Source organism: Oculina patagonica, chromosome 2 (assembly GCF_052425735.1).
Source record: "Oculina patagonica isolate OP01 chromosome 2, crgOcupat, whole genome shotgun sequence".
In the NCBI taxonomy this organism is placed as follows: Eukaryota; Metazoa; Cnidaria; class Anthozoa; order Scleractinia; family Oculinidae; genus Oculina; species Oculina patagonica.
Window position 1 is genome coordinate 30,920,946 of NC_135759.1, and position 27,776 is coordinate 30,948,721.

General features: G+C 37.3%; 1 protein-coding gene and 1 long non-coding RNA gene across 7 annotated transcripts; both read left to right on the top strand.

Annotated features, from left to right (window-relative positions):
• Positions 1-166: 166 nt before the first annotated feature.
• Positions 167-27,776, top strand: LOC144644114 (histamine H2 receptor-like). Of its 6 annotated transcripts, none has more exons than XM_078503529.1 (2): positions 167-264; positions 26,403-27,776. In XM_078503529.1, the coding sequence occupies exon 2, from the start codon at positions 26,698-26,700 to the stop codon at positions 27,706-27,708; it is 1,011 nt and encodes a 336-aa protein (XP_078359655.1). In that variant the 5' UTR covers positions 167-264; positions 26,403-26,697; the 3' UTR covers positions 27,709-27,776. The 6 variants fall into 6 exon arrangements, with proteins under 6 accessions (XP_078359655.1, XP_078359654.1, XP_078359656.1 ...); XM_078503528.1 differs by lacking the exon at positions 167-264 and adding an exon at positions 17,149-17,328; XM_078503530.1 differs by lacking the exon at positions 167-264 and adding an exon at positions 19,585-19,682.
• On the top strand, positions 9,697-14,734 carry LOC144644096 (uncharacterized). The gene is made up of 3 exons (XR_013569035.1): positions 9,697-10,292; positions 10,627-10,752; positions 13,093-14,734. It is a non-coding gene; the product is annotated as an uncharacterized LOC144644096 (long non-coding RNA).

A 27,776-nucleotide genomic window follows, 5' to 3' on the forward strand; every position in this document is an offset into this window, starting at 1 on the left:
ACTCAGTCATACTATATATGTAAAATTTTTTGTTGACCAAAACTAATAAAGCATCAAAACAAAATGAATGATTATAATGACAAATCATCAAAGACAAAGTACACACGCGAGTGGCCGCCAACCTTTTGCGCTCTTTTGTTGTTCGATTTGGTTTAAGCCGCAGTATAAATAACTTCTCGACGAATACTGCAACGGAAAATTGATGTCGGCTTTGAAAAAACTGATTGATGAGCTGCTTTTGATGCTTGGTCTTTAAATTGAAAGGTGGGTAAACAACATAGCATTTCGACTTAGCCAAATAAAACACTGGAAACTAAATAATAACAACCTTTATCCATGATAAAGTTCTCAGTGAAGCTTTTTTATACCGAAAACTGAAAGGAACAAAGATATCGTAATATCAGAAGTTTCTTAAAAATAGTTCAGTTCACGCCTTGCACGATGCCTCGCTCCGTAAATCTAACAGTTTTGTTTGTCAGAGATGGATTTAACGCTCATAAGGTCATCTAATCTTTTGACATGCATATAAAAGCGATAAAAGTTAATTTACCCTTGTACATGTAATCATGTTCAAAACTCTATTAAGTAGATAAGTGATGAAAATCACTACTTATGTTCAATTTTGAGAATTAAGTGGCGATGTCCTTTAAAGCGGACCATCGCATTTCGGGTCGGAAAGAAGTTTTCCTTCAAACTTTGCCCAGTGAACTATCTTGGTTTATAAGTAAATGTAACGACATTAGTTTTTTGAAATACGTTAAAAAATTTTTTTCAGAGCCTATAACAGCCAAGGCGAATAAAAGGCTAAATTTTGATGGTCGCTACAACGAAAAACTGCACAAGTTGACGAGCTCGGCACACAAAAACCGCCGACCGCAACAGAAAACTATTATACTTCCATGAAAGGTGGTCCTTAAAGGGTTGTGAAATCATGTTTGTTTTAATATTTTTTTAAATTTTCAGGTTTGGAAAAATTTATGTCTCAACCTCCGTCAGATCGCTTTTTATAAACATGCCAATATACCCTGACTTTGCTGGCCTTTAATTTCCAAGTCCAGACCAGACCATTCTAAATTCCACCTGAATTCTACTAAATGGATGCCAGGGAGCACAGAAATCTAAAAATACCTTGCACTTCTTACCTTCTTTCGTCACAGCGACTTCCAACTTTTCGTGTTTTAAGCGAATCTTTCACACACATTATGCAAATGAGGCTGTAAACCGAGCAACGGTTGTTTTTAACAAAAACGGTTTAATCGTTGACTTACAGCATTCCAAGTCAAAAATTCAAGTCATTTCACAGAACGATCACTTGCAAACGTTTTAAGCGGTTAAAAACGGCGAATTATTCGTCCTGGAACTTTGAATTTGTTACGAATTAATTATGCAGTTTCGCTGTCTGCTAAACTTGGTCAGGTAAACTTACTAGTTGGATTGTGTACTCTTAGGTTTTGCTGATTTCTATTGTTGAGTTAACAGTTTTGTTACTTTTAGAATCTGAACATTTTCTCAGTATGTAATAAGTTCAATTTTAGCCACCACACATTGAAATCTAGGATTCGTGACATTTTAATTTAGTTACTGACATCAATGTACGAAATTAAAAAAAAAATAATTTATTCTGTTACCGTAGCTGAGGACGGTACTTTGTGGCCTTTATTGCCATTCTTCCTAATGAATTTCGTTTTTAACTTCTTTGTTATATACACAGACATCAGTAAATTTTAGTATAAGTCTGTGTATCTGTAAGTTATTTTAAAACAAAAGCTCGCTCGTGCGAACTTAATTTTATTTACACACATCTTATACTCACAAACCCGTGAATATCGACGTTTAATTATCATCCCACTGCTCGAGATATATTCTCCTCCGTAAAAGGAAAGAAAAACACTGCTTCATTGCAAATGAAATACTCTTCATAGAAATACTCTACTGAAAAAAATACTTTCAAGACTGTTTCCTGGACTCAAACTTTATAGATCACTGGGGCGACTTTAACCGTGACAAAACGGAAACTGACGTGACACGGCCAGTAATTTATACCTAATCTGTTCAGAACTAATCGCGATCGCGTGGTTCTTTATCTAGGTTCGTTCGACTTTTTTGCTTATCCATTTGATTTTCATGTTTAGATGTGCTACCACACCTTATACAAATTTCAGTTTGCACAACTACCTCTAAGCTTATAACAAGAACGTCTCTGATCCCTGTTGCTACTACACGGTACAATTTACTACACCTTGAGATTATGTCATTCTTTACCAAAAAAAGAAAAAAAAATCTTTCTCATTGCAAATAAAATACTTTTCATAGAAAATCACTACTCAAAAAGCACTTGTCTGTTTTCTTGACACACATTTAGATCAATCGGTCAAAACGGAAACTAGCGTGACACGGCCAAACAATTATAACTAATCTGGTTCTTCGTCTAGTTTCTTTCGACTTTTTTGCATATCCATGCAGTTTTCATTTTTAGATGTGCTGCCACGCCTTAAACAAATTTCAGTTTGCACAACTACCCCTAAGATTATAACCAGAAACGTCTCTGACCCCCACCCCCCTGCCCTCAGGAGGGAGGGGTTACCCCCATAATGGCCTAAACGGGGAGGCTCCGTCCGAAAGGGGTACCATTTTCATGCTTTAGGTATATAAGAGTAGGAATCTCACAAGTTTAGGTAAATGAAAGCGAAGGGATATCGGTTATTTAGGTATTTAAAAGGAGGTTCAAGTTTAAATATTTCGAACAAACGCACCTTATGGCTTTTCGGTATTTTACTTTTTAAAACAAATTTAGCTTCTTGGAGCCAAAATAAAGTTGTCCCGGGTAGGTGAGTTATCCCTAGCAGAGCGTTTACAAGGCGCTAGGGTAACCTTAGCGCTCAGCTAGCGTTCCCCTAGTGCTAGGGTAACCCTAGCTGCCTTGTAAACACGTCGATGAAAAAAAGATGAAATGTGGGAACGCTAGGTTAACCCTCCGCCTGGGAAACACTAGCACGAGGGTACCCTACCTGCTTGTAAACAGGCACTAAGTAGAATACTAAGTACTAAGTACACTTAGTAGAAATAAGGGCAGTAGGAACCGAATAGTCTGATAGTCAAGGCTGATAGCCTAAGGACTGTTAGATTTTTATAGGGGGGGGGATAGAGGAGGGGGCATGAATTTTAGATGCTCGTTTTTTTTTATTTTCTTACAGCCTAACAAGATATTTTTTGGGGCTCGCTAGAAAATTTTTGGGGTCTTTGCTTTCTTTTGGGATTTACACCCTCCCCCATAAATCATCTTATGCTCCACCCCTAATTGCAAAGGCAAAAAAACCTAAGAAAGGGCCGGAGGGGTTTCAACAGTTATAAAAAAACCCTTCCTTATTAACCTCGTAATTCTTAAATAATTTATTTTACATGTATTTGTCTGAACAGCATTTAAAACAAGCTATCTAACAATGACGTCTTAGTGCGCAATTATAGAATTTGAACCAACCGCGTAACCTGGAAGTACCGACAAAGGCTTGAGAAGAATTTAGCGCCGAGGTGCAAATAACGGCACGCGAGCGCCGTAGGCGCGTGCCGCTAGGGGGGTGTGGGGGCATGCCCTCCCAGAAAATTTTGAAATCTAGAGGCTTGAAAAGGCTATTTCCAGCGCTCTCCAAAAGCTATCTGTGATTTACGCATATTGCGAATTTGTGACGTTTTTGAGACATTTTGACATTTTTGAGACATTTTTTTCACATTTGTAGTAAATAATAAAGATGGTAAATTTTAAGCTCGGTGATAAATAGTAAAGAAATTATTCAACATGACACGAGCGTGGGACAAAGAAAAAAATCTGAGTCCCCGACGGGAATCGAACCCATGGCCTCCCAGATAGCGGTTGGGCGCTCTAACCAACTGAGCTACGAGAGACTCGTTGTTGAGCTGGGCCATTTACTAGGTTGATATGTGACACGCGTCATGCATACTTTTTTCTTTGTCCCACGCTCGTGTCATGTTGAATAATTTCTTTACTATTTATCACCGAGCTTAAAATTTACCATCTTTATTATTTACTACACATTTGATGATTTCGACATTGCTGATCCTAGCAGTATGCAGGACGCGTGTCACATATCAACCTAGTAAATGGCCCAGCTCAACAACGAGTCTCTCGTAGCTCAGTTGGTTAGAGCGCCCAACCGGTATCTGGGAGGCCATGGGTTCGATTCCCGTCGGGGACTCAGATTTTTTTTCTTTGTCCCACGCTCGTGTCATGTTGAATAATTTCTTTATTACTTTTTTCACATTGTTGTCACGATTTCTGGTTTGTTTTAGTTTTTGGCTGTTTAATATTGTTGTGCATCACCCTACATACGTTAAAAAAAAAATGAAAAGAAGTACAAATGTTTATTGTTTCAAACCTCTCGGGAGATAAAATTGTATTTTCAACATTTTATAAGGTTTGTTTTCCTTTTTGTGAAAAAAAAACTGGGGGGGGGGGGGCACGCCCCCCCCCCCCCCGGCCCCTCCCCTTGCTACAGCACTGTATGGTAACTCTCTACGCACCGGATCCGACTTGAACGAAAACACCGTACATCTTCTGAATAGCCTTTGACATTTCCGGATTTACGGAATATCGGCTCTTTGTCCCTTGCTGGTTTCTTCGTGGACGTCCTTGGTGCGCTGGATATAGGCAAGCTGTTCTTGGGCGCCAGAACTTTCCATATGTGTGCCTATGCTTGGCGCACACGGTCATTTTTGCGACAACCGACTCCTCTAAATCGAAAAAGCCAGCTCTAGCCAAGATAATTTGCCATTCTGTGATGTCCTCTCGCGATAATTGTATAATAGCGAGGTGGCTGTCTATCGATTCATCGCACTGAAGCAAGCAGAAAAGACCTGAAACGCCTCGTGAATCGCCACACTTTCCCGTTTGCGACAAAAAGCTCGACATCTTGTTTTGAAATTTTATTTTTGGAGCCAATTACAAAACTTTGGCTCAAACTAATAACATTATCACAGTGACAATACTTACCCGAGAACTGTCTCTAACATTTATTTAAAAATTCGTGCCATTATACCACACTATACACTAAACTATGAATAAAACTAGTTACAGAATGACAATTTCAAATGTCTTTGGACATCCTAACAGCTGGTAACGTGAATTGTGGCAATAGAATTTTGACGGTACGAACCGTCGGGTTTTGCCGACGCAAATCTTGTTTGCATGAAACACGAAAAGTCACGCAAATAAAGTTGTAAAGCGCTAAGGAAGCTTAAGGAAGAAAGTGATCATAAAGACCGCGGGAATTCTGGCTAGGAAAAATGATTGCTGCTTTATGCAAAACAAGTTTATGAAAGTGACTTTGAACAGCAGATTAACTAACTAAAACTGCAACTTTATAAAGTGGCAACAAAACATGTCAACTAAAATACAAGGTCACAAATCAGTTGTTTATTTCAATAGTTACATCACTCCAACTTGTTTGACCAGTTAAAACTGAAGGACTTTTCAAATATTACACCTTGAACGCTTTCAGATTTAGTAAGAACTTATTTGTTCTTCCCTTTTTAAATGAAAAACAGCGAGTTCCAAAAAGTTAGAACGGTTTGTTTGAAAACATCGGTCAAAGTTCAGCAGACAACACATTTTGCAAATCAATTGTGACATTTGTCTTAAAAGCATGCAAAGTTCAAGACAACTTAATTCGTCAATTTTAACCACTCATATCATTTGAAAGTTTTCTTTCTATAAAACTCCTTGTATTTTTCACCTACAATGTCGAAATTTTACAATTTAACCGTTTTTGTTGAAAACAACCGTAGTTGGGTTTACAACCTCATTTGCATAATGTGTGTGAAAAATTCGCTTAAAACACGAAAAGTTAGAAGTCGCTGTGACGAAAGAAGGTAAGAAGTGCAAGGTATTTTTAGATTTCTGTGCTCTCTGGCATCCATTTAGTAGAATTCAGGTGGAATTTAGAATGGACTGGTCTGGACTTGAAAATTAAAGGCCAGCAAAGTCAGGGTACATTGGCATGTTTATAAAAAGCGATCTGACGGATGTTGAGACATAAATTTTTCCAAACCTGAAAATTTAAAAAATATTAAAACAAACATGATTTCACAACAATTTAAGGACCACCTTTCATGGGATTATAATAGTTTTCTGTTGCGGTCGGCGGTTTTTGTGTGCCGAGCTCGTCAACTTGTGCAGTTTTTCGTTGTAGCGACCATCAAAATTTAGCCTTTTAGTCGCCTTGGCTGTTATAGGCTCTGAAAAAAACATTTTAACGTATTTCAAAAAACTAATGCCGTTGCATTTACTTATAAACCAAGATAGTTCACTGGGCAAAGTTTGAAGGAAAACTTTCTTCCGACCCGAAATGCGATGGTCCGCTTTAAAGGACATCGCCACTTAACATTTCGCGTTCTTTACTTTTCATGACTTTTTCGCGTCTCTTAAAAAACTTATAATTTCAAACTAAACACAAGAACGGACGAGTCATTGACAGTAACCGAAAATGTTTTGGCGTAAATATTCGTGCACGACTCCATATTCACGCTGATGAGGTTCGAAGACACTCACTGATAAAAAAAAAAACATTTGCAAGTAAAAAAAAGGCACTTGGATAATAAATCTCTTAATACATTTTTTGATGTGTAATATCGCTAAGCAGTTTACTCATTTTTTTGGATTGACTTGTTTGTGGGATTTTTTTGCAGTTTGTAAATCGCGAAGCCTTACTTGCTATTTACGGCGTTACCTTGTTTTAGATCTGTGTAGCTGAATTATTCTGTTTAATCGTTGCTCGGTACTTTAGAGAATTTCATGTAGATATTTCCTTCGGTTTTAAAAGGCATTATCTAAAGCAAACAAGTCTACACTCAAAGTAAGTTTACCTCGCAAGAAAAGCGACAATTTTCGGCGAAATGATTAAAAGTGCAAGTAAAATGAAGTAGTTGGATAGTAAATCTTCAATAGCCGATTCCCTCTATAGCGCGCGCCTGCAGGGAATCACGGTAGTTGTATTCATCAAACCATGCGCGAGACTAAGCAATGTGTATCGTTGTTGAGTCTCGCGCATGGTTTGATGAATACAACTACCGTGATTCCCTGCAGCCGCGAGCTATAGAGGGAATCGGGTATTACATTTTTGGTATATAGCGTCGTTAAGTAGCTTTACTCGTTGTCTGTATTTTGACACCCTACGAGCTTTATTGCAGTTTGAACTTTGAGAAGAGTTGCTCGCTTTACCGGCGTAAACTATTTGTGATCCGCGTGGCTGAATAGTTTAATTTCGGTTGAAAAAATTTCATTTATCGTTGCCGCTCGGTACTTCGCTGAACAGTACTAATTTTACCGTTGTTCAACACTCCTTTGGTTTATGTAAGCAAGGCAAGGCAAAGAAGTCTGAACTCAATGAAACCAAAAATATGTTTGCGTAAATATTAGTTTATGACTCCAAATCACAGGTTCGGCTCGCACACGCCACACTGTTCAAGTGAACGTACGTACAGGCGGACGGATCATCAAGTGACAACCAAAATGTTTATCAACTTTTTAAGGTACGGAGCTCCGCTCGCGCGTGCCGACGGGATATCCGCGACTAAAGAAATCGGTTACGGTAATTACTGCTAGCCATTGTGCACAATTATCTGACCATCTCAGTTAATAGTTTCAGAACAGCATGTGGTTACACAGCGAACTATCATTACAAGATCACGGTGTTCTCATAATAACTTCCCCCGAGGAACACAAAAACACAAAAACAGATCTCTTATCAGTTTTGAGTTTAAACATTATGAAATATTTATTACTCTGTTTTTTTTTGTTTGTGAATGCATGGTTGAATAAGAATTTTCCCTTTGGCTAATGACTGAAGATATTATTCTTAATCCCAGAGAGCTTTCTTATCAGTATTGTTTTTTTAAAGTTAGCATTTGAAAACAAAACCACAACGATTTGTTTTTTTCTGTTCGTTTAATAGCAGCTGCCTTAAGGCCTTGCCAAAAGTAAACAGCTTTCCTGAAATTAAGACGTTTGTGTTTGACAAAGCAGGATTTGCCCTCTATCTACCACTTATACTAAACTCGATTTTGGTAATTTCGAATGCTTCAGTAAAACTTATTAGAGTCTTATTTTCTGTATTGTACTGATTCTGAGTGTGGAGACAAGATTCGTTAGAGGTATAAAGAATATAAACAATGAGAAGACATTGGAGGTAATTCTTCATAGCAACAGGATCGTGAAAAGGACACCTGACGGGTGGGGATGGAGAAACTGATTTGCCGGCTATGACTCGACAGTAGGATTCAACTTTTGATGTTCTCAGTCATCAAACCTCTTCATGATATAACTTAAAGTATCTCAGTACTCCGAGCAACACGGTCACGGGTTTAAAAATGCCCCGGGGGTACTTTCTGTAGTTGGCGATACGGGGAAACTCCCTTTTTCATGCCGAAGAAAAATAAAAGGGTAGGGATTGTACGAGCTGATGTATAGAATAGCGTAGGGAAAACTTTCATTTAGGTATTTAATCGAGTTTTGCAAATACGACTTGGCTCCAAAGAAATTACAAACGTACCTGGTGCCAAGGATATAGAAACACTAAATCCAATATACCAAATCCTAATCTGATGATAAAAAACGGCTTGCAGCTGATCTTAAAATTCTAAAAACGGTTTAAAACCAGTGTTTTAACAGGCTCGAAAGTGGTGCTAACGTTTTAAGCCTGTTAAAACACTGGGCAGTATCTTTAAGAAGCGGAAAGACCGTCCCGCTACAAATCAGATCAAGGGAATTGTGTAAAAAGTCAAGTGCAAAACATGTGATTTCGCCTATTTGGGAGAGAGTAAAAGATCATGGAATTCGCGCTGCGCAGAACATAAGCCTAATACAAGATCAAATGACGAAAGCGCAATAAGATTTCACGCGGAAACAACAGCCCATGACATTCATCCCGATTACGTAGAAATTTTAGAGAAAAATGTAAACAACAGACAGCAACGCCTTTTCTCGGAAGCGCTACAGATTCTATCCAGGACATTAATTCTGTCAGTGAGCATGTACATTTTCCACAAGTCCATTTAACCTTGGGAACATGCCTGGGAACCGGCGACGTATGAAACACTTATATACATGAAGTGAAACGATTTAACTCTGACGAAAGCCACAGAGAGTTGTCAAAAATTTAGTTCAATACGTTTTTCAACATCTTTTAAACCGAATTTCAAGATCAGCTACAAACCGTTTTTTTTATCATCATGTTAAATACTGATCGCCCATATAACAAATCCTTATCTACTAAATCCTAAGTACCTGCTTTACATTCAAACTACTTTGGCGTCATTTTGGAACAAAGTTAATAAACTCACATACATAAAATGAATTTTTTTCTCTCGATTGACGAAGTTTGTTAGCCTTAATCAATACCGGGCATATCAACGAAGCGTACGGCTACATCACGTAATTAATTCCAGGCCGGGTGAAGAAGACTCTGGGAACGAGTTTGTGTTGGCAAACCGTATGGACATTCCCATCTACATTCTGTACAACGCTCCCACTTGATTTTTGTCCTTTTCTCTTATAAGGAAACCATACGATAGACATAACAAAACGCCTGAATTAAAGTTACTTATCTTAAGTTGGAATACTTTATGTTTCTTTGTGTTTAAATTGCCTAGATGAATGGGTTCTTAGCGGAGCTCCTTAGCGGCCCGTAAGGGCCGCAGAGCGGAGCACCATACCCATAAAAAAAAACACATGAAAAAAAAAAAAAAACACATGAAATAAAATAGGAAACCTCTGCATCCGAGTTTTCATGGTCATCATGGCTAGCGGCATGCCTCGCGGGCGCGTACGGCGGCGTACAAACGTACGTACGGTGTTGCGCACATCCGGGATCTTGAAAGGTCTTGACAACTCGCGCAGTACTGGCGCGAAATAATTTTGCAGTGTGAGGAAAAAAAAGTGTGAGGTCTAAACAGCTAGTCTGAAAGTTAGAACTTGAGACAAACACATTTATTTTGGCTCCTTGTTATGCCGATGACTACAAACGAGAGCAGGGTAAACTTAACTTCGAGGAAACAGGGTTTAAGCGATTTGCGACGGGAAAGAGATCGCGAGAGATCCAGAAAACCCGGACAGAAAGCAGGCGAAAAAGTATAGCAAAGCGCCTGTCGAACCTGGTAGCAAAGTAGCGAAGAAAAGCGACTAAAATAGCAAGAGAGGTGCCGAGGAAACAGGCAAAGAAATAGCGGAGAACAAGGGAACGGAGATAAAACGAGCAGACGAGTGTACCTACTGCGGCCAACTGGTGAGTACAAAACTGCAGTGTTTCCGTCATTTAATATCTCTACGTTTTGTCTTAAGCTTACTTTATACGCAAAGTAAGCTTATATTGACGGCACATTTTACTTGCTTTCGCCACTAAGCATTTGCTTGTGACATGAACAATGTTGAAAAATACTATTCCTTAAAATTCAGTTTTACCAGGTTTTACTGATCAAATAGGAGGATTTGATTATGTAAACAAATAATTGTTGGGCCTTCGAGGAACGAATTCACAAAGAATATCACTTCAACACATCTCGAAGAAAATTAAGCTTACGATTTTTAAATGCTTGTGATATGATTATTTTGTTTTACAGTGCTGGAAGAGCAGCTGAGATGAGAATGAAAGTGATGTCAGTTTGCACGAAGCACCTGGAATTTCGTTAACTCCGAGTGAAATAGATCGATTCAGTGTATGCAGTTTATTGATATTCATGATGGAGGTAAAATTACTGTTCATTTAGTCAGAGTAAATAAACTTCAGCTTCATTACTTAGCTCTTTCGTTCCCAAATATATTAAATAATCCACTTGTCATGTAGTTCTGTTCACTATTGAGCGTTCATGTGGATTACATAACAATGTCAACAATTTTGAGATTTTGAGGTCTGTTTTGCTGGTTTCATTCAGAATGTCAACAGTAAATGTTATATTTGTCATAAAAAAATCACAATCTTGTTGTGGAATTTGGAAAATGCACACAACAAAGGTTAATGACTACTGGAAAACTGGAATCTTTGTGAGTAAATTCATGCCATTTTAGACACTGTATGCAGCTGTGCATGCAAACTTATTATTAATTAAATGTGTATCTTTAAAAATCTTAGTATTACTGTTAAGAAAAAAGCTTTTAAGATGTGGCAATGTTTTTCCTATGCATGTACATGTATATATAGGGGTAGAGGGGAGGGGGAGTATTTAAAGGTCAAACCTTTTAAAGAGGGAGTGTAAGGGTTTGCAGTGATGCTTTGAGTTTATTAAAATATCAGGACCTGAACAATCGATGGAATCGATAATCGATGGCAATCGATAACAATCGATGACAATCGATATCAATTAATCGATTGATATTGATAATCGATGAACAATCGATCGCTAAAGTTTTTGTGATTATCGATTGTCATCGATTATCAATTTCATCGATAATCGATGACAATCGATCAATTAACTAACATCGATTTTCATCGATTATCAATATCATCGATTACCAATTCAATCGATCATTTAACTGCCATCGTTTTTTATTTGACTAGTATTTGATAAATATGTTTACTTTAAAACACACGGTCTCTCTTGTATGTTATATTTTATTAGCAACAACAATGATAACCTTTCCAAAAAATGTCAATACAACGAGAAACTTACTAACTTAACAGTAATAAGGCAATAATTATTTAAAACAAACGTTTTGAGCTTAAGTCTTATTCGCCTCCATCAACGAAGCGTACGCTTTTCGGTCTGGTTTGCTTTCGAACCAACTCCTGGCAAAGTAAATAGAAATCGCAACTTACAGAATTCCTCGCTGTCTAAGTACAATGTAATTTATCTAAAACTCTGTCTTGTAGTCCATAAACATTTTCTCGCTCGTCCGAAATATTTCAAATCAAACAGTAGCAGAGAGAACTCAAAAATACGTCGTCCGTACGTCGGAACGAAAACGAGACAACAGTGGGAGTCTGGTGATGAGTTTCGCCTGTCACGTCCGCCATTTTTGACTCGGTCACGAATAACGAAGTGTCTTTGGAATTCTAGCGCTAGCAAACAGTAGGAAACTCGAATGAAAAACAGAAACATTAAAGCTTATGATGTAAACTTCATCTCAATGGAAAGGAGCTTTATTATTTTTTTTTACAAAACAACATATGTAAGTATTTACTTCATGCTTCGGATTGATTGTGTGTTTAATGCCAATCGATGGCAATCGATGAAGTTCGCGACCACCAAAGTGTGATTATCGATTGATCATCGATTGGCCGATGCCAATCGATGCCAATCAACAGTAATTAATCGATTGTCATCGATTGATCGATTGATTTTCCGATCATCGATTTTCATCGATTGTTCAGGTCCTGAAATATTTACAGTAGAACCCTGCTAACTCGAACTCTGAAGGGAAATGAAAATGAGTTCGAGTTAGCGGGGTTTTTCGAGTTAGCGGGGTTGATTGAATATTTTATTTGCCAAGTTAATAATTGATAGTTTACTGATTTTTAAGCACTTCAGTATACAGTACTGTGCAAATTGAACTTATCTTGCCAGAAACTCTAAAGCGACCACACATTCTTTTGTTAAGAGTGGAAAATGACTGTCAAATACATGATCTGTTCATTGCTATAATCAATGGGCAACCGTTGCGAGTTGCAAGTTCTGGAATTCGAGTTATCAGCGTAAAAAGTTTGACCCAAATTTTGTTCAAGGGAAACAAAATTTAGTTCGAGTTAGCGGGGTTTTCGAGTTATCCGAGTTCGAATTTAACCGAGTAAAAATGACTGAAAAGTGGGGTCAAATCCAAGGGAAATGGAAGTGAGTTTGAGTTAGCAAGGTTGTTCGAGTTATCCGAGTTCGAGTTACCGGTTTTTTTTTCTGTAGTTGACTTCGCAGTTATCAGTAAAAAAAATAGTCTGTGCTGATACATCTCTGTTAAATATATAAGGTATCCTTTCGCATCCAGTAGTTTTGCTTCACTTTATACAAGCTTGCGTTAAGTGTTTTGTTTTATAAATTATTGATTTTCATACCAATTAATCAATTTTAATTTAATCTGTGGCATTTGACTTTTTTCAGGGTTAACATGAATTTCAGAATTTGCAGAGCCACAGACACAAAAACAGAATGTGGACAAGGACATCAAAAGAAAACAGGAAGGATTAAGATTATCCAGCTTGATGTTTGGGTGTCTTCATGATGCCATTTTCAAGAGACTAGTAAATTACATGTAAATTGAAATCAAGAAAAGCTGCAAATGAGCAAAGTTTATATTTTAAATGTTAACGTATTTACAGTGTACTTCAGAAAACAACTTCTTGATTGACCTGTCTCTTTCACATCTTTTTAGATGTAACAAGGGCATTATGAAGTGATCTTTTTAAGAATAATTTATGCAGCCAAAACAGTAACAGCAGAAATGAATGGGAGTTTAAAATTGCTATTTTCAATGTTTTGGCTGGTAAGAAACCACATGTGACCAAGCTAAAATCTCTTTGGCCGGTTAACATGACCTGTAAGTGTCCAAATATTTTGAGCCCTCGACTACACAGGACTTACATGTAGTTGTCTAATTACTGTATATCATAAGATCTTTGGTTGACCTTGGGGGAGGTAGTGGAGGTAAAAAGCAATGTAATAATTTGAATTTGGATTGGTAATGCTGAAACTGGTGTAATTCTTAAGTATAGAGGTTAAAATCGTGATTGCAAGCAATATGCAATACCAATTTCATTCTTATGTGTTGTATGCTGCGTACAATTTATAAGAACAGCTATAATGTTAAAATTAGTGAAATATTCTAAAGCCAGATTAAATTTGCAGTATCCATTAGGTACCATGAAGCAACCAAATTGTGACTCATTTGCTTACTTTGTGAACTTCATGACGAATGGGCAACATGACTCCACAAAAATGTGTACAATAAAGCATACAAATTTTTAAAAGAGCAGTCAAAGTATTGATGCTTTTTTTCTTGCATAGTTTTATACACAAGCAAACATGATTCTATTTTTTCTGCGTAATCAAAGAACAAAACTGAGTTTGAGACACACAAACAATATTCTATCTTCCCAGAATTTTTGTTTTTTTTTTTTATTTCTGTAAGTGAAGTGAAACCCCTTAAGAGGAAGGGGACTCAAAAAGACATGTAAAAGTAAAAAAGGTGCTATCATCCTTTTTTTTTTGGGGGGGGGGGCGAGGGGGGTGGGATGGGGTTACAGAATGTCCCTTCTTTGCTTCCAGTTAGTTTCACTCCGGTTTGCTTGTAGTTAGGTTCACCCCTGTTTGCTCGCAGTTAGCTTTATTCATCCGGTGTGCTTGGGATTAGCTTTCACTCTAGTTTGCTTGTGGTTAGCTTTCACTCCGGTTTGCTTGGCATTAGCTTATGGCAATATGCTGTAAACCCTTTGCTACATGTATGACCTCTGCCATTTCCATTCAAAATTAAAATATAGGCAAATAGTGAAAATAAAAACAAATGAATGAATGAAAAAAAGAAAATTAACCATATTCTTAATGTAGATGTATATTATTTCCTATATACTCTAAATGTTAAGTGCTTTGCTAATTTACCACGTGATATGCCTATCTACCCCAACATGCAGCCCTACTACCCCCTCCTTATCTTCGAAGGTTACATAATTACCCGTTTTGCAGCATAATTTCCCATCCAGACTTCTGGATCATAATGCTGTCGGTGGAATTAAAACGTTTTGATTGATTTTGTTTGTTCTCGGCTTATTTGGTGTTGCTGTATACGGTACTCCCATATAAGGGCTATACGGGTATGTGCTGCTCAACAGGGTGTGCCTTTTGCCTCTCTGACTCTGAAACAGGGTATACAAATCACTCTTTTGACTGTGGAACACTATCAAGTTTAGCTATGAAAATCCGCTCCTCTCATTGGTTTTTCTCCAAGCCACAGACAAAGTCAAGTGAGCGCTTTGTGATGTACGCTAGTGTTTTTATATCTATCTTCATATATTTTTCATTGTGGATATTGTCTGCAACAGGGTACCTATTTTGCACTGTTTGTCTGGAACAGGGTCGCAAATTGAGCCGTTTTTCTCTGGAACAGGTCCAGAGTCTCAGCGACTCAGTGGCACACCCCTTGAGTAAATTTTAGGGAGTACCTCTCCCCCCCCCCCCCCCCCCGGGACACGGTAAAAAAAAGTAAGTAACAATATTAAAATTTATAAAAAAAAAATAAAACGAATATTATATTCTTAGCCTTAAAATTGTACAATGGCTTGAATTCAGGTTTCAATAAAGTGCAAAATAATTAACTGGGGAGCTCCGCTTTTAGGCTTGCCTAAATCTATATATTATGACAAGACATGCATCATGCACGACCAAACAGATCTGAAATACAAACAACAGCTGGAGACTGAAAAATATGTGCATAAATTCTGAAATGCAACCACGTATCGGCTTACTATCATTTTACATTTTAAAATAGCCCAGGAAGGCGACAAATGACGCGCTGATATCGGTCTCAAGGTTATCTTTAAACTAATTTGGTTAATTATGACTTCCATAAAGCCATAAACGGCCATTAATTAACAAGAAAGCCTGCAAATTATCTTAAGACAATTTGAATGGCATTACAATACAATCATTGAGTTATTTACCAGTGTAAGTGCACTTGTCTTTTAATTTGCTCCAACCACGTATTGTGCGTGTGTATTGAGAGATAAAACAAGAAGAATGAAAATTAAATGTCAAGTGAAGGTCATCGTTTATCACAAGGATTGATTTTACATGGTTCTCTTTATTGTTTGTACATGTGGAAAGAATCCTGTGCTGTTTGCTCATGTGAACAGTCAGTAAACACAACGAGAATAACGGATGAATAGTCGTGTCTTTCAAAGTGTAATCCCACATGCAACATTTACTAATGCACTCGCTATCTTCTCCTATCTCCGCTCAGGGTTTTTATCGCACGGAAGATACTTTTGCGGTATTAGTAAGTATAAATAGTCAAAGATAAATCTACATTTTGTCACTGTCATCACTTACGTTTCATTTCAGTTGCCTTATCTAAGGAATTCATAAGGCGGCGGCTGTTATACACATCAGGCAAAAAACGATAACACACATGACAGTATAAATGCAACAATTGCTGAAACTGAACCTTAGACAAAATATACAGAAAATATATCAAATGCATTACTGCTTGTTTATGTATACTTTATCTCTTTTTCTCTTCTTTCAACGATACCTCGTATGTGTAATCCCTTCAGCTAAGAGTCTTGACCTCTGTATAGCCACATGGTCTCTCTGTCTCTTCAACTGTTCTTGTATATCTTTACCTTCACTCACTTATTAGTCGTTATTTTCGAATCTTTGGATGATTAAATTCGCCTTCTTTTCTTTTTATTTATTTTTGCCAGAATAAAACGCTTTTGGGCAATTTGGAAAAGGCGCTAAAGTTGTTAAAATTATGACTACAATTATTACTGATTCAGTCAGCATATAATGTTTCAACAAGACGGTGAAACATTGGTTACAAATAACTTTTTTTTTCTGAATACGAGCTTCGATGTGGTGCATACAATGGTTGTTTAAATAATAATCTGGTTTGATGCCGCAAGGGGCTACCACAAAATATAAATAAAACAATTTATAGAATAAAATATTTCCTTTACAAAAAAAAAAAATCAGCTGTGCCTACGGCATGTTTATGTTCAATTTTAATCAACGGTGTTAATGAGAGAATTGAATATAATTGTTACATAGGGAGGGATGCTAAAACTAGTTCTATCTTAGCGTGACAGAAATGGTGTAGCGTAAACGGCTTACAAAAATATTGAGGAAATTAAGGGTTGTTTTTTGATGTTATGGCGTGAGTTCTCAAGTTTTGATGTTTTTCAGACAGAGACATAAATAACTAAGACTTTGTAAAAGATCGTTTAACGCAATCTCTGGAAACTATTCCAGCATAAAGAAAGACATTACCTTATCTTAATTTGAAAAAAAATGAATTATTAATCTCGGCATTGTCTTTTTTTAATTAAATGTCAAGGTTCTATTTGTCAGTCGTGATTATTAATGTTCCCGCTGTGATGCTTGATGTAATTAAAATCAATCATTATCTGTTTTGTCAGAGAATTGAAAACTGCCAGACTTTAATCCTTAATTACACAAGGCGGAATCACGCAAGCGAATACCTTGTGGGTCGTAATGGGGGCTCAGCTAAGTTTACGGTCTCACGGTGAAGTCTTCCTTAAAGTCGCCAAGTTTATCAACGGTAGAGGTTTGCGGGATTTATACGCGTCAAAGGAGAGCCCTTGGCGGCAGTTCATGGCTAATCAGGTGAGAATTTTGACGTGTTCCTTCATACTATCGACTGCCTCTTAAAAGTCTATATGAATGACTTTACATGGCTATATTCGCGACGTATAAGCAGTATATTTCGATTCTTGTTTAAACAGTTTGAGAGTTGTTTAGAAACAGTCTCCAATCGGGTTTTATTTAATAGAACGAGCAACCGCATACGTTTTACATGACAATAAATATTGGACACGACAAGTTGTATTTTCTGCTAGGGGGTTGTTGTTGCGAATAATCCGTAATCTAAATACGACTCTACAATTTACCCGAGGCTTAGAAGAAGCTTAATTAATAAAGTAGCTGCCGTAGCCTATTGACACATATAAGAATCCCGCTTTTCGTGTTTTCGTGTTACGAAAGATATGCGGTTAACTTACACGCCGTATGTTGTAACCGCAGGCCGTAGGTTTATTCTTTGTCGTGTCATGTAAATTGATACCAAAGCCGTTTTAGCTTGTTTTACAGAAATTGTCCCGATCTAAGAATTAATTTTCCTTTTAACAAGCCTGGACTCTCTAAATTAGGAAACAATGTGCTTAACTTACTCAATTATTTTGAATTTTGCATTGCGTGTATTGAACCAAAATGGTTTTGTATATACGATCAAGTATATCAAGTATTGGTAGCCCTCTCAAGAGGCAATTTACGCCAAATGGGCACCTTTCATATTTATAAACACTTGTCAGATGTAATACGCAGTAGTAGAGAATAACAAAGCTTGAAATTAGTTTACTGGCGATTTTCATTGAGCTTTTAAGGTTATCAGTGCTGTTTGTTTAGATACAAAGCAATCATTATAGGGAATTAGTTCCACAGTGTTGTCGCTAAAATAAGGAAAGCTTGTCACGCTAATGGCACTGGGGTATCCATTTTCCATCCATTTTTGACAGCAATTTTCTTTTGGGTGAAATTTGAATAAAAATATGACAAACGCTTGCAGCAAACGAGGATTGTAATTTTTTAAGTGATTATTTGGCTCGAGCTAAATTAGCCATGATACTGGGCTACGAAGTCGCCTGATTACAAGGGCTAATGAACGGCTTCTTACGGACCTAACATTGCGCATGAGCAGAAACAACGCGGCTGCCACGAGGCCATCATGGCGTCGTTGCGATTCAGTGTAGACTCAAAAATATCTTAGCCATCCTTTCTTGCTTAGGAAAAAATGTTAATGTATTTAATACATCAGAAGAACAATGTTTATTTTTTAAATTTTCTTTCGAGTTTAATTTTTCAAGCAGGACGGCGTTGTAGCGGATAGGCGAGCACAGTCAAAGCTTAGTTGCGATGTGTTATGTCTTAGACGAATTACTTCTCATCCAGAAAAATATGAAAAAACATTGCATCCCTGCTGTGTGGTCTCCTTGTCTTAATACTGCCTGCTGAGATTTTTTCGATACTGGATAAACGGACGTGTTCCGGTGCACGTCCCAAAATGAAGCTTGGTCACGTGATTGGGAGCCAGACTCCAATTTAGCCTCACAATTTTTGCTAACATCACAAACCTGACATTTACTGTTAAGTGGTATATTCAAGCTCTGACAATTATTTTTGCATAACTGCTTCACGAGACAACTTAAAAAGAAATTCATTAAAATGTGACGGGAAGATTTTTTCATCTGTCAGAAAAAATTAAAAACTAGGTTTGTCTTGAGACTATCTTCACCAGTGTGTCTTGGAAGACAATTATCGTTAAGTGTTTATTCCCTGGCTTCGAAAAAAAATTGTAGTCTGTGATTAAAAGCGTTTTGAATAGGCTTCTTAATTAAAGGTAGGCCTTACTGCTATTTTATGTGGACACTAGGACAAGATGCTTGCCGGCAGTAAAATAAAACAATTGACACTTTCGTGTCATAAGAAAATCCTTCCAACTTAATAAGTTTCAGAGGCGGAGAAATCTTTATTGAAGCAGTTGTCAAGATAGAAGCAAAGTATTAACTGACACCTGACTTACATTTCAAGAATTGATCTAAACTCGCGAAAAATATATCTATGTGTTGTATGTATATTTTATTTTTTTTATTGTTGACAAGTCTTCTTCTTCAACTGGAGAGTATTCGAGGAAGTTTCCGACCTTGAATGCGGCTGATCCCAAATAATGTCATGTTAAGAGGGGAGGTGACCGTCAAACTAGCCGATAAGAACAAACAAGGAAGCAAATTAAAAATATGATTATTTTGTATCTTTGTGATTGTTGCAACGATTTTCGTATTTCTGTCGATAGGATTAATATCTTTAAAAATTCACGACAAGCGCCCGGTGAAGTCGCGTTACGCCTTTCAACGTTGTCAGTTTGACATCCACATAGCAGAGTTTTTGCTGCCGCTGATTTAACGGTAAGGTACATGATTCTAAGCGGCTAAACACAATATTTTGCGCTGTTTGGTTTAGCTTTGTGCGTACGTGAGGTGAATGAAATTAATCTTATTTTGTTATCCAAACCTACAACATAAAGGTAAATCAATACTTGAATTGAGATAAACGGGAGATTTCTTTTTATTTTTATGCTGGAGTCAATAACAATTTTTACTCTTTGATAACCAGAAAATCACAAAGAAGAGAATCGTGTGAATAATACCAGGGTTTAGGCCTAAAGATAACGTAGAAGTTACAATAGGACACTCAGTGAAACTGAATGGATTTGTTTAGCGCAGGAAATTAAAGTTATGAAGAAATCGTCATAAGTTTTCTTAAATCAGCTTTTCAGAATGCAGTCGAATAAAGCCGGAAATTTTTATGTTTTGTCTCCGTGGACATGATACAAATGTAGAGATCAAAGGCCTGAAAACGAGGCGAGTTTGTTTCTAGTCCCCTTCTCTTCCTTCTCATAAATAACAATATCGAAACAATAGCCAACGGTGATACTTCGTTCAGGGATAAAAGAAAGATATCAAATGATAGATTTTGATTGGATTAACAGAGACGTATGTATCTCGAGAAATTTTGTTTATTTACAGTCATTTTCGAGTACCTTTCCGTTCATGTGAATAGAAAGAATTCAAAACTGCACTCAAGCACAACAGTTTCCTTAGAAACTATCAGAACAACTTTGTGCTCAGGCATAGTCGTACGTATCATATGCATATCGGAGTCATTTTTTTCTTCAGAAGTGGAATAGTGACTTGGATGAAATGCATAAATGAAGAAGCATTTTCAAGTCGAACTTACTTAGAAATTAACATTTCTGAGTCCCCGGCGGTAGTCGAAACCATGACCTTGCAGATTCCGTTTGCTTGTCTTCCAATCGGTAATTTCGACTTGATAACGCTTCTTCATTTGTGCATTTATTTTTTTTGCAACAATTCTTAAGTGAATGCATCTGGTTGTACCGCAGTGTTTTACAGCTTGCATCAGTTTGTCTAGAAATAACCTAAATCATGTTCAAAAATTAATATCAATCAGTGTTTTTTAGACAAGGAACACAAGCAAAATTAGGGTAAAGTACATCAGATGACTTTACCTGGAACCAAAATCAAAGCTGCTCCCAGGTTCCTCAGAATGACATTATTGCCATGCAAGTGATTGATTAGCAAGTATTGTCCTCAACTAATCATGAACCGATTTTTTGCAAGAATTGTTACGTTCGGTTTTATTTGTGCTTTTCTATCTTCATGAATCAACTGGGTGTCTTACTCGTTAGTTATTTAGGTAACCTTAAAGCTCCAACACCTTTTTTTTCGCAATGAGACAGGTATATAGAACAAATGTCAAACAAACAAGACATAGTTGAGAATCCCACTGACAGGAGGCTGACCAGTTGGCCATTGTGGAGGAATTTAATTCTGGACCACCGAACACAAATCCAGGCTGTGGTGGGGAGGAGGATTTAAACCCGGCACCTCCAGATTACAAGACCAAAACCACTAGACCACAAGGCCTCTTTTTGAAACTATTCATGAATTTTTGCAAGAAGTGTTACGTTCGGTTTTGTTTGTGCTTTTCCATTTTCATGTATCAACTGGGTGTCTTATTCGTTAGTTATTTAGGTAACCTTTAGGCTGAACACCTCTTTTTGTTCTGCACGGGTTATCGCAAGGGGACAGGTATATAGATCTATATAGAACAAATGTCGAACAAACATGAACTAGTTGAGAATCCCAACACGTGGGAGGCTGACCAGTTATTTACAAAATGAAGAGGAATTTAATTCAGGACCACTTGACCAACTCGGGAGGCGCGGTGGTTTGTTGGCGTGGCTCCGTTCGTCGGGTTGGTGGGGGGGTTTTTTTTTTTGAAATTTTTCCCGGGGGCGGAGCCGGGACACAAATCCAGGCTGTGGTAGGGAGGGGGAGTTTATACCCGACACCTCCAGATTACACGACCAAAACCTCTTAACTACGCCGCCTCTTTCTGAAATCGTCCTTTGGGAATCCAAGTCAAGATATTGAGATGATATTTGATGGCAAACTGACTCGATCTTGGTCAGGTGATCCCATTTTGTGTAATTTTAGTGTAATTTCTTACATTTTCATAATATTGTGTTGCGGCTTGTTACAATACTGGTTGACCTTGTAATGAACAAAATAAGCCAAGCAAGTAGTGCTTGCAGGTGTTACGTGTGTGGAAAGTGACTCTCAGTGAATATCGAGTACTTCGTTGAGTTTTTGTACGGTTCCAGGCTAAGTTGATGCTCAAAAAAGAAATCAAAAATTACTACACTGATTTAGAAGCGAACCATTAAAGAAAACTGCAGGATGCCTACCCTTGAAGGAAAATTGCTAACTGTTAGCCTCTCATTGTTTGCGCAAAGTTGTAAAATGTTGTATAGTAAAATCTGTAAAAAAAGATCTTCCATTCAGATTGGCCCTTTGAATTTTGGGTAACAAGCTATTCTTCACATCTGCTTTTGCATCCGTTTTGTAATTCGTTTTGTTCAATGTGTGTAATGTAGTTTGTGTGGGTGGACTAGCATGCATAGTTCTTTTTAGCCCTTTCTAGTCTAGTCCATTCCTGCTCTATCTCCATTCTGATTTTTATTTGTTGTATGTTTATATTTTGTGTCATGTTCTAGGTTATGTGCCAAGGTTAAATATATCGATTTCCGAATCTCAGTCTATCTACCAAACGGTTAAACATTTAACAGGAGCTTACTGGGGGATAACAGGGGGACACCATCGGGAACGTTCTCTGATCAATAATTCAGTTCTGCATTTAGAGGGTCTTTAGACCGCATGCATCATAGTATTCATTTAAGAAATTTCTTTAGTGTCATCTTTCTGTTGTTCGCGTAGGAGGTCCGGCGTTTTGATATCTTAATGGATTAACATGAATTAGCAGTTCTGTGTAAGCTTCAGGTACAACTAATCATGTCACTGAAACACGTTACCGTTTAATGCGCCTGACCCAGTAGAAATTCATGGCTTGAGGATATTATTTATGGATGCAACATGTAGATTTTCTAACAAATATTGAGAAGATTGTGGTCAAGGCCTTTGTGTATCATTTTTCATTAATATTTACCAATGCTTCACGACATTGGTGAGATTTCATCTGTAAGTGTTAATCGCGAAGCGTTTAAGAATGGTGTTTTTAAATAACTTTTGGATTTTTCCCCTCAATGTTGTTATCATGTTTTACATGTTTCGACTAATGACTTGATGTGTAAGATAATAAAAAGTAGGATTCATTTACTGAATTTAATAAACATTCTCCGTATTCGATCCTTTTCTGGTTTAATTATAAGAACTATCATTACATTTGTCACAACATTAGAAAAAGGCTCAAACTAATTTCAAAACCAAAGAAGACTGAAGTGTATTTTTGGTTTTATTAGCATATTTCATTTACCTTATCGGCTTAAAGTACCAGTTATATAAAACGCACAAGTTTTAAACATTGATGGACGTGCTTGCTTAGAAAGTGAAGCCATTTAAAATTAATGAGGTTTCTTGTTTGACAATAATATGATAAAAGAAACAATTAGCTCCTCTTAATTTCAATTGCACTTCGTCGAAAAAGGTTCAATTTTCTCCTCTCCCTGGTAAGTAGCCATTTTTCTGAAAGGTTTTTAAGAATAATTTCTTATTTGAAGCTCTGGAACTCTGTCAAAACTCAGGACAAGTTTTAATCAAGTAAAGAGACGTTGAAACTCTTTACGAGAACGTTCCGCCTACCTTTCAAACAACGTTGGTGGAATAATTGTTTCTCAATTCTCTATTGACAAAATGCAGATAAAAGTTCATTGTTAAAAAACAGAATTACGAAGTGAATTTTGGTCGAATACTCTAGTTTGCCTCATGGAAAAATAAATTTTGGCTCAAAGTTTGTAGGGTATAAGTTACGTCTCAGTTTCGTACTTTAGGAAATACATTTAGGATTTCATTATGGTAGGTGAACTTTACGATGAATTCGTTAGTGACAATTTAGTAACTGAGAGAAAAACCGATTTATGACATGGTAACTTTCTTATTTTATTGTTATACAGTTCGTTGAAGCATGTACAGTAGAATCCCGATTCCTCGAACCTCTCGGGGAAACGAAAATTGCTTCGAGAAATCGGGGCGAAAATTACAGAGAAGTACAATTTTAAGAGAAACGAAAATTGCTTCGAGATATCGGAAATTTCGAGAAACCAATGGGTCGAGAAATGGGGATTTTACTGAATCACTTTAATGTTTTTATGCAGGCTACGAATTTTAGCAACTTTTGAGTCGTGCACTGAAGAGGTCGTGTGTTAGCGGAAATGAGAATGCGTTTGATTTGTTGACATAGAACCAGGTTATCAGAGAACGAAGATAAACTGACTGACTTGAGTTTCATTCTCTGCATGAATCGTATACAAACTAAATAATTACACTTCTGTTTCGACTTATTCAATCATAAAAACCGTAAAAAAGACAACCCCTCTATTGCCTTAACTTTCTCACAGCCTACATCTGCTTAGATTGTAGCCACAACGGTTTTTTGTTTTGTCGCGAAGATTTATTCCAACTGAGTGTTCTCGCTAACGGATTAGAATTTTAATTATTAGGAGAGTGTAAGACCAGCCCTCTGTCATGTTTTTCGATGTTTTGGTTACAAATTCAGGTAAACATTGGGACTGTGCCATAAACCGGCTAACGAACAGAAAATCAAAATTTGTTTCAAAAGTCAGTAAAAATTATGGAAGGCTATCGCAACGAGTGTCATCCGCCTTATCTTTATCTAAATGGGGAAGAGATTTCTAAAAGGTTATTTTATTGTTTGTTTTGGGTTTGAATAACGGCAATTTTTTCACCAGAAGTTAATCGTGATTTCAGTTTGTCGATATTGACGAGCTAATTGCAACGTCCATCATATGGCGCGAGTACGTCTTCAAGTACCGTTATGCTCCGTAGAATTAGAATCAGATATCTGAACGTGTTACTAGAAATTTTATTTAACAAATTGCTATAATTGTACGCTAAATTCGGCAAACAGGCGGCGAGAACCGCCGCAAGTGGGAAAACGAATAAAAACCCTAGGAACTGTTGTTCTGAGGTACACAGAGGTTCTCGCTAGCGACCTCTCTCTTCTTACACTTCGTACATCGGGAACACAACTTGCGTGCCGGTTTGACAAGAGATATAACCTTTGAAAACCTGTCTTGTCAACCTTTCGGGCTGAAGTATTGTTCATAGAATATTGCTTACAAGATTAATTAGTCACACACATTCTGCTTTAAAATAAAGGATCTTAATTAAATCGCCCCAATAGAATCTTTTCACACTGAGCGTAAAAAAGCCTGTTTTCCTGGGTGTTTGAAAGAGAACGGATGGATTACGAAAATTTGACACGAAATTTTTTGCGTGAACGATTTTAATTATCATTGTATTTTCTTCCGCTTATTTTGCATATTAAGACCAATTTCATTCAAATGTAAGCTTTTTATCAAACGACACGAACAGAACGCCCTTAATTTCAAGGCTAAATAGTGAAAACTAGGTTAAAAAAGCCGACACTTACACCGGCGCGAAATCAATGATAACAAACACAGCAAAATTTAACCTGATTAAATTTGCGAAACCGAGTAATGATGTGGCCGCGGGTCGTAAAAAATATTAAAATGATAAGTTCAGATCTTGTTGCGATGTAGCAATATAATTTACCAATTCGCATTTTTCAAATTGTCAATTTAGAAGGTGTTTTGGAGACGTAAAAAACTATCAAGCCTAAAAAAGCATTTAATAATGTAATTTTGCTTGTACGGAATACTTCCTTTTCTTATTCGATGAGTTTGTAGTGATTTCTCGCTTTTGACAGCTGCATACAAAAATTGACCAATTTAGATTGGCGCTCAGTCGAAAGTGTGAAAACCGCATCCGCACTATTGGAAAGACAATAACATATATATCCATTGCTCTTGTAATGTATTCTGTTCCCCTGGATATCACTTGATTAAAAAGTCCTAATATTTGAGTAAAGCAATGCCAAGAGCGCCCTTTCCAAGTTCAAAACAACGCAATTTGACTGGTAAGCAAAACGAAAGTCTAATGAACATCAAAAGCAATTTTCTCAGAGGTATAAAGTAAATTTATTCCTTAAGGTATATTGGTTACTTAACAAATAACGCAAAAAAGCTTTTCTTCGTCGTTAGCAAATCTTCTCTTTGCGGGTGATGGATAGCGCTGGCCGCAGTAGGAACTCAGTAATTGAAAAACAACACCATCAAGCCATACCGCGCATTTGGAGATTGTTCATAAAAAAATACTAAACCGAATTATAAGAATCGTTAGGACAAGGACCTGTTTAGAATGTAAGAAACACCAAAAGAACGTCATGTTTGTGTACCATCGGTAAGTTTTGAGTTCGTCAAGACAATAAATTAATTTACCAGCCGAAAGATGTAGATATGAATAGTCAGAATACGGAAAATACAATATTATCTAAAAGGAATTTATTTAGCTAATTGTTAAGTCCACGCTAAAACGAAATCATTTCAGGAGCTCAGGTTAACTTTGACAGTCAAGGAAAACATGTCGAAAACAATATGCAACGATGGTGTAACCTCTTTACAATGACGTTATAAAAGCTAAGACATTTCCAAAAGCTTTTTGTTAACATTCAATTCGATAACAATTTTTTTATTTTATTTGCAGAGCCTCGGGAAAATAGATCGCGTGTGATACCAAACCAGTGAACGTACAGACTGAATTGTACTTGAGCGCAAGATGGACTTGAAGATGTTCACCGGCAGCAATCGATTATTTGGAACTAGTTGAACCAACAGCAATCGAACTCATGCAAAAATAACTAATTTTTATTAACCACAAGGGTAAGCAATCTTCAAGATAAGAAAGAAACTCTCATTATTAAACAGTTTGCCGGGATAAGCTTCACTGACACAACAAAACAGCCGTGACAGAAGAGCGACACTCGGATCAAGAGTCAAGCATGCTTCTTAGACTGGTCATTCCACTGAGCATCCTGTCAATTATCGTCATAGTAACAAACACGCTGGTCTGTTTGTTGGTGTACAAGGTCAAATCAATGAGAAACTACACCAATGGGTTTGTAGTTTCCCTGGCGATCTCTGACATCTTGACAGGCGTATCTTTCCTCATTCAATACAACGCCGAACTTCATGAGTGGTCAAAAGCAGCACTTAACGTCCTGTATGCCATTGTGCTCTTCGTAGGAGCAGCAAACCTTTGTGCAGTGACTTACGACAGATATTTGGCGATTTTGTATCCATTTTCGTACACGGAGACAATATCGAAAGTTTTCAAAATCCTGGTGCCAGCAATTTGGATTTTCTCAATAATAGTCGCTTGTATACCGCTCACTTGGGAAGGAAATACGAAACTTCTTAACACCAAGATTTACATCTGCCTCGTCCTAGCCATTTGCATAACTCTTCCTTATATCTTAATAGTCTATGCAAATTACAAGATCTTTCGGTTGGTTAGGCAATGTGTGCGGCGCGAACGAGAACTCAGTATCTCTTCAAACAGTATGAAAGCAGGCATGAAACACAATGGCGCAAGGAAAGTATCTTCTGAAGCCAAGGTGGCAAGAGTCTTCGCCATTGCATCCTTAATGTTTGTGTTAAGCTACTTTCCAACTTTGTTTTACACTGCGGCGGCTGCATTTGGCCATGTTGACGTTGTTCCAAACCTTTTATTGGATTTCTCACCTTTTTGTGTCGTGTTCGGATCCCTTGTCAATCCAATCTTGTATTCGTTCATGAAACCGGATTTTCGTAGAGCTCTTAAGAAAATTCTAAGTGGACAACGAGCCTACCTGAACTCAAGAAGATCTCAAAGGTCTTCAATGCCAAGTATTGGTGAGACAAACTCCACTCCCTTTGTGCCAAACAAATCCAAGAAAAAATGTCGAATGGACGACGACGACAACGACAACGTTTTTTATGAAGGAGACGAGCCAGATGAAAGTAAAGTCTAACTAGGATCTTGCAAAACAATCCGCCATAGCAAGACAAGAAAAAAAACGACTTTAAAGGCAAACAAGAA